The sequence below is a fragment of the Ambystoma mexicanum genome, chromosome 2p (genome assembly GCF_040938575.1).
Source record: "Ambystoma mexicanum isolate Mex_15411 chromosome 2p, UKY_AmexF1_1, whole genome shotgun sequence".
In the NCBI taxonomy this organism is placed as follows: Eukaryota; Metazoa; Chordata; class Amphibia; order Caudata; family Ambystomatidae; genus Ambystoma; species Ambystoma mexicanum.
This window is the reverse complement of record NC_090923.1, coordinates 840,722,167-840,735,269: the sequence shown is the minus strand read 5'-3', so window position 1 is coordinate 840,735,269 and position 13,103 is coordinate 840,722,167. Positions and strand designations below refer to the sequence as shown.

The window sequence follows — 13,103 nt, the reverse complement described above, 5'->3', positions numbered from 1 at the left end:
AAAATAGCACAAAACCTGTAGCCCTTTGGTGGTCCTCTCTCCCGGGGGTGGATTTTCTTCTTGCCAGTAGGTTTGCTTTCGGCAAAGAAATCACCAAGTGTTGGGGGCTTAGGCGGACGCTTTGTTTCATCTAATCAAAAAATAAAATGAAAAACAAAGTTCAAAAGCAGCCTCTACATAAACAAATAACTGTTGCACAAGAAAGCATTGCCACACTCATTTACCCACCTTGTCCTTCCCTTACCAAGCAGCACACAGTGCTTTTGGGAAACATACCCCCTCACCCTCACTGAATAGCGAACCCCCAAATAAGCTGGGTCTTGCATAGCAGACCACTCAAACTATATTTGGGTAAGTTTTGTTACGTTGCATACTATTAACAGATTTATTCTTGCTACTGTCCGCAATTGATCATATAGGAGCGATTCAAATTTACACAATGGTCTTTTGAGTTAGTAGGTTACACGGTTGTGCTTGCATACCATTTTAGGTCCTCCATGCTTTAAAAAATAAATCCACCTGTACCAACATGCAGATGTTGGGTTTCACAAGCAATATTTCAACAAAGTTTAAGATGTACAATTATAAATCATATTCCAGCAATACTCACACCTTCATTCTGTAGTAGTATTAGCTTTTCGATAAAGCAAATAAAAGTTAGAAAAGGCTGTTCAACCAAATAAACAGACTACTACTGACACTGGATGTTCTTTAGCTCTAGTTAGGAGCCTAAAAGGCTGGTTAACTTAACACCAACAGGACCAGTAGCCATATTTGCCTCAGGGACCAACCGGTGTCACACAACATTACCACATAAGTGTCTTGTAAAGGTATCCTAAAGTATAATGGATCATATATAATTGACAAAGTTATTTAGCATCTCATGTGAAAGTTAGGTTTGTGGCCCACTAAGTGCTACTTACATAAGTCAATTCCCGCTCATCAAATCTTTAATTTGATTCTTGTTACTACAGTCCAAACTAATATATCACAAGTGTCATATAATCAGTATTCAAAAGCAAGCACTGAATGAGAATACTTTCTTCATATAAAGTATGTAATGTTTTGAATAAAACATGCAATTCAAAGAAAGAAACTGTTAGGACAGAAATCCGTTATTGGGTTCTTTTTACCCATTTTATAAGACCAATACATTTTAATCGTTTTCCCTGGTGGTTTTCCAGGATCTTTGACATCAATTTATTTATTACTTTACATAACCATACAACAAAGAACAGTGGAACATTCAAAAGTACAGTTATGATCAAGTGAGACTCCCCTAGACATACAATTTGGTCCAGTGCTACTGACAGAGGGCATACCCCCTCAACGTGCATTGCCAGTGGTAGTGTCTGTGATTGACAACAAATACCGCATGTAGGGGCCCCAAAAGCCCAGGGGACGGGAGTGAAGAGGCACAATGCGAACAAAAGCCATCTCCAGGTCATAATCTAGGCTACATCATCTAGCTAAGTTTTTGATTGGGGGTGGGCCTTTCCACCATGTAATGGTCACCCTCCTGTGGGCCAACACCAGAAGAAGGCGGCCCACCATTCGATGTACATGCTTGGGGAGAGCTCTCGTGCACCACAACAAAGCCACCCTTGGGACCAATTCAACTTGTTCTTCCACAATAAGATATATGTTTTCAAGAACCTCCCACCTGTTAAGGATTTCAATTAGGCGACACACACTTTGGTCTCGGCCTAGTATGTGGCGCACAACTGAGATGCCTTTCTCCTTATTTTATCCAGATTCAATTTGAGATGGTACACAACTCGCATCACACCCCCTTTTCAAAATACCCCAGGACACAATGGACCATGAACCAGGCTGGTTGGTAAAATGCAATATTTATTTATTTTAAAATTCAAAATAAATAATACCATTTTTAATATGGGGCAGCACTCACCAATGGGGTGATAATTACTATGACAATGTAAGCAATGCACTTGGTTTAACCTTCTAGTGGAACATATACAAAACACCAGGGAATAGGAACACTTTTTGAGTTAGGAAAGATAGCACCCACGTTAGGATATCCCCCTGCAATGTTCCCTCAACCCAAAAATAATCAATTCTGAATGTATAGAAAGACACAGCAGGTAATCAGGAATAAGAGGCAGAAAACTGAATCAAAATAAGACCTTACCTCACCAAATAAGAGTGGAAAACGGATTTTAAACCCCTTGCAGTGTTATGAAATGACACTCAAATGAAAAAATAATTAATGTGCGATTAAACTTTAATGTAAATACAATGTCTGACTAAAGCAGCAATGCATAGACACCAACAATCACAAGCAATGGATTACCAAGAGCATATAATTCGAAAATGAATGGAAAGTTTAAAACATGTTGCAGCCAAATGACACGTTTAGAAGTTGCATTTCCCTTCAATATGCGTGTAAATTTACTCAAATGGTTTCTTTAAAAAAACAGGTGAAATATTGCAAATCGTGATGCGGTTTTTAGTCTGAGGGACAGAGGCACATCACAGGGATATTACAGAAGTGAAAGAATGGGGGTAGCTGGTGAACTGAGAGAGATTTGGAAGATAGAGTGAGGTTCGTTTTTAGGAAAATATACCAGTGAAAAAGAGAATCGGTTTTAAAAGTGAAAGACAAATTTTACTTAAAGTAGAGTTAATGGCTAAGAAAAGAGGAACGCCACCTGTGAACATAAAAGTTACGCTGCAGTTGTAACCCATCACGCAATTAGCCCCTTTTCTTTAGGGCAAATTAATTTATTTAAACACAATATCGCTGATGACTTATGATCTATGCAAGACAGAAATGAAGAGAAAAGTGGCACTATCGCTTGGAGCTCAATGGCAAGAACAGAGAATTCTGACAGTTTAACAAGTTACAAGGATAAGGATAGGATGGCTTACAGAGTGGGATAAGGACAATTGCAAGACACGATAGTCTATGGATTTCTAAGGGGTAGGGATTATACTTAAAGATCACATTTAGTTTAGGATTTCTGGACCGTCAATGGTTCTGGTCACTACACGGCAGCATGCCTGGCAAAGGACAGCTGGGCAAAAGACAGCTGGGCAGGGTCGGGTCACCGGATGGTAATTCTGGTCACTGGATGGCACAGGTACCACTGGATGCAGTTAGTGGGCAGCAGGCACTGGTATCAGGATGCTCCCCAAAGTATACCAGAGCTTTCTCCCTTTGGTTATTGGGGATTTTAGAATTGAGGCCTTGCTGGAATAAGATCGGCAATGATCAGGCCTTGTAGTTGGGATCTGGACTTGGCAGGATGAATGTAACAGGAATGCTGACGCAGGAAAATCAGGAAGAGTGTGTGTCTAGTCTGGTCAAGGACTCTTATTTATAATGCATAGTGACATCAAAGTATATGGCTGGGCAGGCTTAGCTAAGCACACCTAACCCATGGGATTGGTCAGCGGTGCTAGTCTCCGCCTCACTCTCAACTGGTTGGATTTCAGGATAGCATGTCAGATTTATGAGATGAGTTTTACAATGTTCAAAAACCTCCCACAATTACTTTAGCTAAAATCCGATTTTGCCACAAATGGTACATTTATACAGTTGAATTCTCTCAGCAACTTACATAAACAGGTTACATATTTTATGTTGAGCATATCACTCCAACTCTGCAATCCGTGAGACATTGTTTCGCCCTTCTAATACTTTTTGGTAATTTTGAGAATGAACGATTCGGCCTAAAATTCTGTAACTTTATAGACATGTGTGGATAATCATAAGGGATGCAAGTATAAAAATTTGCATTGGCATCATGGATACTTTCCTTGTAATACCTGATTCTTTGCCATTTATATTCCCAAGGGGTCAGTGAATTCTACCATGTCTTAAATAAAAGCCTATAAAATCACTTTTTAACTGCAAAATGTTTACATTTTTTTACAAATTCCTGCTGCAGAGATAAAAGTCTACATTTGTATTCATGAATAGTCTTTGGAAGCAAATGGCAGTCATTTGTCTGTCACTGGACCATTTTTTTCAGCTGCCAACTGTCATTTCCTCCAGAGCTAGGTGGGGGTTTTGCAGCTTGGCTGAGGGTTTATTGCCCCTTCCCCACTTCACACTTCCTTGTCCTGGGAGTTCCATTGTCAGTGGGTTCAGCCTAGACTAGATTCTGTCCAACCTAATAATTATCACTGGGATGTTAGTATCTGCTGAGAGCGGCCCTCCTGTTGGTAGCATCCCCCTCAAGCAGAAACCTATTTTTCTTTTGAAACTTGCAAAATCCAGCCAATATAGTTTAACAGTTTTACATTGTTATATTTGGTCCTGAAACAAGCCAGTTGCATAAAATAACCCATGTGTGTATTTTCCCCAGCAACAACCCCTTCACATTGCTAGATAATGGCAGACTTTCATTGAACAGTTCACTTTTTAAAACTGCCATTTTTCTTCTTTCGTTTTGCAAAGCCCATTTTCTTTCTTTTTTATTAAACACGTGTGGTGAAAGCTGGCATTTCTTTTTAAATTCAGTTTTGCAGCCATAGTTTTCATGTACGCCAGAGTTCTGTTTGAAGCACAGATGCATTGAAATTGACATGGCCCAGATAGTTGTAGTTCCGTTGAACTACTGATCTTTGATGCTTTGTGAAGAAAATGAACAAGTTTCCCCGCACGCTAAAAGTGAACTTCCTTTGTTGATTTTTCACACAGTTGGTTTGACAGGGCCTGTCCATTAGAAATCATGCTTGGATTTGCTGAAGCACAATGGGATAGACTGGGAATGGCAGGGCCTTATTAATAACAGTAGTTTAAAGGAAGAGCAGATGAAAATAGTGTCAGCAGCATTATTTTAAAGGTGAAAAAGTTTTCTTTTTAATGGGGATTTTGGGCTTTCAGCAAAGCAGAGCTGCCTTTTCACTCCATTTCTTTTGTACATATAAGAACACACCAGCACGCTCCCTCAGTGTGTCCCCTTGTTCCATCCTGCCCAATGTGTTCTTGGCAAGACGGCGCAGCCTTCTTTTTGTTGCTGCAAAAAACAGTTTTAAGGCCATGGTGCTCACAGGAGCCAGTGCAACCATTTTGCTGTTTCTGCGCAAATGCAGCTTGGTTTTGGCAAAATTCTGTTCAGTGGGTCAATGTAGCCCACACACCAATACTTAGCAATTAGAGGAAATCTCCAGGTTAGATACATAAAATCATAAAATCTGCTGAACTGGCATTACATCTTGTGTCCAGCGCCGCTGGGTAATATTTATGTAAGTGTAATATGTCTGGTGGATGAAACTCAAATGTATCAGCTAGAGTATGGTGTTTAGAGGGACCATCCTGGTCTGAGTCAGTATGTATTCGGCCTCTTGAATATCCCCCGCACCCCCAAGCATTTTCCCCATCACTGCTTGGGAGCATCCCCTTCCCCAAGGCATCTCGGACATCAGGCTATTGTAGAACTGGGATACCAAGCAACACTCACCTTGGGCCTGGATGACATTGTTTAATAACAGAAACATGGACGGCTTGTTAGGGAACATGGGAAACCTTGCCCTAAAATCATTTGGTATTCGAAAATACATAAAGATATCAAGTTGGGGTGGATCCAACTCTCCCCCTGAATTGTTCTAGAAACAAAAATGTCCCCTCAGTATAAAAGTCACCAAATGTGTTAATACCTACTTTAGCCATCAATTGTAGGTATACCCGCTCATGTGTTATCACCATTCCATCAACAAATCTAACTGGTATCAGTGGTGAGTACAGACTGCCCAAGTTCAGTCTGGCAGCAATCTTATGACCTATAGCACATGTTGTCCCAACGTTCCCTACTCCCACTTTTGCTTACAGCTCCCCAGTAACACTGTCCTGAGCAGGTTAGAGGCTACCAGTGCCTGCAAATAGTTATTTGATAGTCTTCGCTTCCAGAGCAGTTTTTTTTTAAATCGAATTTAGGTGTGTACATATCCTGCCTTGCTTGGTAACTGTTATTCTTAACATCCACTTGCCCGCCTGTGAGTTAAAGTCAGAACTGTGCACTGCAGCAACCCCCCCTTCTTTATCTCTCTGCCTCTCGCATCTTTCCTCTTGCTCTGAGATGGCACTCTACTCCAACTGCTACACTATCACCTATCCACCAGCTCTCACAAAATGTGGACGGAAAAAGCATTAAAAAAAAGACATCCTTGCTGCAAACCCTGGCCTCCCAATTGCAGACACCTATGTCAGTACATCCTCCAGAGAAATCTTTAATGACATCCTTTTCTCCGTCTCATCTCCTGACCTATGGACTTCTCATCTCTACTCTCTCCCCTTATAATTTCTCTCCAATTAATGGAGGCACCAAGTGGGAAGTCCTCTTGGCGGGCTTCTTCTCATCTCACTGCTGCATTAAATGTCTACTTAACGGGCACCATCCTGGTTCAAAGCCCTCAGGCCAACCTCCTTCTCTTTGACCGGATCCTGCCGTCTCTCATCTCCTGGCGCTCCCCCTGCTTCCCTCCCACCCCCACTGCTCAGCCACCTCTGACTGAAGTACCACGCCCCTTTACTCCACCTCAAATAACTTTCAAAGGCAATCCACCTGGCAACATTCAATGCACGCTCAGCCAACAAACACTCTGTTGACATCTGCTTTCTTCTTGAAGACACTGACCTTCACATACTCGCACTCACTGAGACCTGGTTCAATGCCAGCTCAGTCACTTTCTTTGACTCTCTTACCAGACGACTTTAAGATCACCTCCAAGCCTCGACCTCACCGGGCTGGAGGTGGGGTTGCCTTAATCTTCCCTGGGTGGTTTCCTTCTTCCATCCTACCCACTCAGCCCTATTCGTCCTTTGAGAGGCTAGTATGCAAATTTGACATCTCTCTCTCCTCCACCCTGGCCATTTCTACCATTTACTGGCCCCCAGACGCTTCCTCGGTTTCTCTCAGAGTGGGCTGATTTCTGTTCCGCCATACTCTCGACCACCTCTAATCCACTACTCCTGGGTGACTAACATTAAATTAGACTCCCCGTGCACAGAATCCACCCTCTTCATTAACCTCTGCACCTCTCTATCCCTTTACATTCTTCCTTCTGGTCCAACCCACTCTGCTGGACACCATCATCCACTCCAACCTCCCTCTCTCATCTCCTCTGGGCACCCCTGTCTTGGACTAACCACTCTCTTCTCTCCTCCCACCTGGGCCCCTATGGCATTGTGACAACTCCCCCAAAAGCCATGGCAGCTTTGTTCAAACAACCCCTTGCCCACCCAACTTACTCTACCTCTGACTTTGCTCTCAGCAACCTCCATCTTTCCATTACCAAGACCCTTGACATCCTTGCCCCAGTCATGAGGATCTGCCTGAAACCTGCCTCCAAGCATAACACCTGGTACGACTCCAAACTTGCAGATCTGAAACGTAAGTGCAGGGCTGCAGAACGGAAGTGGCAAACCTCAGGTTCACCCTCTGACAAACTGGCCTGCCACCTGTTCCAAAGCCATTAGAGACTATCCGTGCCAAATAAAGGGCCCAGATTTAGGCCCAAGTATCTGGCGCGTCCAACAACAAGGCTGAACTCTTCAAAATGTGCAGAGAACTTGCCAACCAGTTTGCAGAATCCTCTGCCCCTACTCCTTTCCAGGCCCTTTGCAATGCACTGGTCACTCACTTCACGTCCAAAACCCAGGACATACTGAACAACCTTGTCACGCTTTCTTCCAATCCATCCCTCCCCCCATTGCCTCCCCTGACCACTCACCCTCCTCCTTCGCCTCGGTCTCTCTGGAAGAAGTGACCAGAGCTGCCAACTCCAGGAAGGTCTCGTCCAAAAAGGTTCCGCCTTGCTCATCCAGAATCAAGGACATTTCCTCTCTCGCCACTGCTCTTGCTGATCTTTGTAACCACGTATTTGCTACTGGTTCTTATCCATCCTCAAGCACTCCCTTGTGCACCCCCCCCTAAATAAAATCTGCAGCAGAACCTTCCGGGCCAGCAAACTATCGCACCAACTCCATCACCCCTTTCCTGGGGAACCTGTTTGAGAAGTTGGCCCTGCCCAAACTTAGCTTGCACATTGAACTAGTCGGCGGTCTTCACGGCCATCAATCTGTATTCCGAGCTCCAACTCCCCTGCTGTCCTCATCCTCCTTGATCTCGCTTCTGCATTTGACACAGTGAACCACTCCATCCTCATAAAAAGGCTCCATGACACCCTTGGTATCTTGGAGCAGGCACTGGACTTGCTGATGTAATTCCTAACTGACCGCTCTTCCAAAGTCATAATGGACACCTTCAACTCCCCTACTTCCTTCTCCACCAGTGGCGTTGCACAGCGCTCCATTCTTTTCCCTTGGCTCTTTAACATCTACCTTACTCGGCTGGCACGCCTCAATTCCTCCTTCTCTCCCAACGTCCAGTGCTATGCTGACAACACTCAACTCTTCCTCAAACTTCCTGCTGACACCCTCCATCATCCCTGACTGCCTCTCAGCCAAGCCTGGTGTACTTCTAATGATCTCTGCCTCAAGGCCAGCAAAACAGAGATCCTTCCTATTGGAAACCCGGTACCCAACTTCTTCCCTTCACTTTGGCCTTCTTTCATGGGCTCTCCCCCTGCTCCCTCCTCGGAAGCCAGAAACTCAGTCATCTTCGATTCCTCTCCATCCTTCCTCCCTCATACTCGGGACATTGCCAAGAAGTCTCACTTTCCGCTTTTCCTTTTAAAAGGAATTCTACCTTTCCTCACCTTCCCCCAAAGACTCAATGTTACCCAGGGTCCGGTTCTCTCGAGACTTGACTACTGCAATAGCCTCCTCCTTAAAATCGACCTTTGTCCACTATGGGACCACTCCAGCTAATCCAGAATAGGGCAGCAAGTCATGCTTGGCCTCAAGCCCAGGGACCGCATCTCTCCTGCCCTACAAAGTCTTCACTGGCTCCCGGTCGCAGCACAGATTAGATTCAAATCCCTCAGCATCATCCACAATGCTGTCTGGGACCGCTATCTGCAACACTTTCTTAAATATTCCCCCCTCTAGACACCTGCGTTCCTCTAGCACCAACTCGGTATGTAAAGCGGTTTGCCTAACAGAGGGCAGGTGGTTGATCGCTTTCCTCAGTGGGCTCTACTTTGGAACAGCCTCCCCATTCCTCTTCGTCTTGAGCAGGACCTCCTTAAGTTCCTGAAAAGCCTCAAGGCCTTCCCGTTTACCTCTTCCTTCCTTCCCTCCCTTTTCCACCAGCTAATCACACAGTAGCTTCATTGGTGTTCAAGGCACTTATGCATCCTCGGTGCCCTGACCTCCCACATCTTATCATCCCAACTGCTGTCTATACTCTGCACTTGCCTTGGCTCACCCTCCATCACTGGAGGTTGCACTTATCTTCTTCACAGCACTATACCTACTACGCTCTCCAGGAGCACCACAGCACCTATCCCATACCCCTCTCCCCTCTGCACTTGCACGTTCTGTACACTCAAAAGGCATAGTAGGCTTGTCTCCCCTCCCCATTGTCTCTTCTTATATTGTTATAATAATTATTTAACAAGGTTGTAATAGTCTATCATCCCCTGTCCCTTCCCTGTTGCCCTGTGGGTGCTTTGAAACAATATTTGCTTCCTGTAAAAGCACCTAACAAGTGAACAATAAATAAATAAAATGTGCGGTATCACAAATTGTGTAGTGTACCAAAAGGACAAATAGTGGGCCTGTGTAGCCCAGTAGTATCTCTCAAAGTCTGGAAGAGGTAGGCCACCCTTGGAATAAGGCTTATATATCACACCCCGTGACACCGTGGGCTGTTTCGCGGCCCGTAAGAACCCTGTCCGTATTCCCCACAATATTGAAGGGAAAAAAATAATTGGGAGATGAGTGGGAATATTCAGAAACAGAAATCTGGGTAACCACCATTTTTACAACCGAGATTCGAACCATTTGCTCTTTAAGGGATGCACCTTGTTAGAGTGAACACCACCGATGTGCTGTGGTTAATCATCAGGCCAGAGAATTCCCCAAATCTCATCACTTGCCTCATTCTCCTCTGTAACAGCGCCTTGATGCCTTATGGGATGCATGTGCGCTTAACAAATGCAAATAAATAAAATAAATGAATTACCTGGCCTAGGTTAACATTAGGGTCCTTTAGGAACAGTACAATGTTGTCTGCATACAGCAAAATATATCCATTTATTAGTTTGTGGGAGTAGAGTCGTATGCCTCTGTGCAGGTGCTTTTCCTGAAGCACAGCACTAGGGCTCCATCACCAGAGCGAAAAGTAGCAGAGAGAGTGGGCACCCTTGCCTAGCTCCCCTCTTCATTACCCCCGGACACAAGACTACCCAGCGCAATCTTGGCTGTAGAGGAGTGCCACTAACTGCACAAATCTGGAGCCTAGTCCCAACTTGTCTTACGTGGAGAAAAATGAAGGGCCATTCGACAGTCAAATGCCTTTTTTTTTTCATTTGCCCATGATTCAAAAGTGAACCTTTACAAAATATATTTGACCAAAAAATTCTAGACTAAATGAATTCATAGATGCACATTGAAAATTAACAAAATTGTCCTTCAACATCATGGATATTTAAGATCATGAAAAAACAGTAAAACAAGGGAACCAAGGTGTTGAAGCAAAGCATAATTGCATAACATAATTCGCCAATTCATTTTCTATATGTTTCAGAAGCCAAACTAGGGCATACATCAGAGGCTGATAGTACCCATATATCATTCTTGCCCAGAGTGCTTCAAGACAGCCTTCAAATTTTATATTTACGAATTCCATTAACAGATCGGTTCTCTAAGATTTAAAATATGGGCAATATAAAATTAAGTGTTTCAGCTTTTCAACAGGTTCATCACAAGGATGAAAGCGACATTTTTCAATGATCGTTTCACCATTAGCCTTATTCCAGTACCTAGTCCTTTCCCTTGTGTGATATTGATTAAATTTGAACCACATATAGCACTTTCTAATATTATTACAAGGGAAGGACTCAATGTATTTATATCGGGGAACTCGTTTTTGGTAAAACTGGCGTATTCGGTGTATGTATTATAGTTTTCTATTTCTGCCACAGTTTTACACCAATCGTACTCGTATAGTTTTTTCTTTGCATACCCAGGTCTTAAACATAAATCGTTGCTTGTGAGATTTGCCTTAACCAATATTGCCTGCATTTCTCGATGGTATAGGTTAGTTGATAATACATTATTCAACGACAGATTTGTCTTTAGATCGACAGAGGGAATGGATTGGGGGACAACACATTTTGGCGTAGTTGGTCAGTTGCTTCCATTTCGTTCTATAGGATAATGAGATTAAGCCTAATTCGTGGCTGATTAAACAATTTGGCAGGGCAGATGGAAAATGCATTGCTGATTTCAATAGCTTTCCTTGCAGACTATCCATAAATGTATTCAATTCGAATAGGCAGATATCTAATGAATACAAAAGGACACTTTCAACTTTTGGAGTGAAAAAATCTATTAAAAAGGCACCAAAGAGTATTTGCAGCATTTGGCAAAGATTATTTTTAGCTGTGAGAGCAGTGGTCTGGGCTTAAGATTTAGTAATGTGACCCAAGATTTGATCAAGTTAGTCTCAGATATATAGTAACCCAAATAGATTGTATCTGTAATCACCAGTATTAGTGTATTCATTATATGCCAACAATATCCTTTGCTCTTATTCTTTAGACCAAATCTCATTATGGCAGTTATAGTTGGATTGGGGCTAGGATTATGAGCTTTTGCAAATTCTTCAAATAGGTGCAATTTGGTTTGAAGCCCCGCTGGTGTAGGGTCAAAGAAAATAATGTCTGCAAAAAAGGCTAACCATTGCAGACGTAGTGTACCAAGTTTGACCGAAAATAGATTTTTGTCACTCCAAACATGATCCAAATCTGAGATGTATAAATTGAAAAAAGAGGCTGCAAGGTTACAGCCCTGCTTCAGTCCAAGAAAGGTTCTTATTGGGTCAGTGGTTCTTCCATCACCAGAAACCCTAATCCTATATGATGTGTCAGCATGCAGTTTTAAAAACCAATAGATTAATTCAGATGGAATTCCTAACTTTGCCATTTTGGACCACAGAATATTACGCACAACACTGTCAAAAGCTGTAGACATGTCAATCAGGGATATATAAACAGGATACGAATTCTTAGATTTCATCCCGGCTAATATGTGCGCCATGATGGTGGCATTAAGAGTCGAACTCATGGCTTTTCGAAAGCCATTTGGAATTTAGGGTATAAGCCATGTTGATCAATAAACTGTTCCAACTCTTACAAAAGCAAAATTGTGAAAGATTTTAGCCTCTGCGTCAATCAGTGAGATGGGTCAATAATTTTGAGGTAGACAAGGTTCTCCCTTTTTAAAGATGGGAATTATGCTGGAGGTTACCCAAGACTGGGGGATATGCCTTGGGGAGATTATGTCAAATTTTGATTTAAGAATTGTTGACCATAAAATCGGGTCCGTCTTGTATACGGGGAGTGGGTGGGGGGGAGCCCATCGGGCCCTGCAGGCTCGGAGAAAGACAATTTACTGATTACCCATTTTATATCATGAATTGATCATTGGTATCGACCGACCCCATTATAGCACAGTGACGGAGTGGATACACTCAAATTCTTCGGGAAGTACGAATTTGCTTGTAATATAATCACACCAAGTCTTCTCAGAAATACAGTTCGGCAAAGGTGCAACAGATAGATGATTGGCACTTTTTATAGTTTGCCAAATGACCCTTGTATCATGTTTACATATGGCTTTGATCAAGGCACAATTAACATTGTTGTGGTTCAGGATGCGCACGTGTCTCAACTTATTTTTATATTTCAGCAATATCCGTTTACGTGACAAATGATAGTTGGAGGTGTATAGTTCATTGTTTCTTAATCTCCTCAATTCCTTGTTTTTTTCTCTTTAGGGTCTTACAGCTCGGGTAAAAATAATGAGAATGAGGTTGAGCTTTAGTATTATATTTGGAGCAGAAATATAAAAGTGCTTTAGTACTTTTGAGCATATGGCCTCCACAACAGGAATCAAGCTGTACTGATTCATATTGTTCTTTGTAATTATTAATATTTTTTTTTGCATAGAAACATACTCAACACATTGTTTACATAAACAAGTGTTCGGTCGAAGAGATATAGAG

General features: G+C 42.7%; 1 protein-coding gene across 12 annotated transcripts in view; it reads right to left on the bottom strand.

The window, feature by feature from the left end:
• Positions 1-13,103, bottom strand: part of CCDC9 (coiled-coil domain containing 9) — a 1,357,226-nt gene that overhangs the window by 789,269 nt on the left and 554,854 nt on the right. For all 12 annotated transcript variants that reach the window (XR_011302042.1, XR_011302041.1, XR_011302040.1 and 9 more), the window contains exon 10: positions 16-130. Coding sequence is in view for 9 of the 12 variants with exons in the window: in XM_069644545.1 (XP_069500646.1) it covers positions 16-130 (115 nt within the window). In the remaining 3 variants the exon portion in view is untranslated. The remainder of the gene's footprint in view (positions 1-15; positions 131-13,103) is intronic.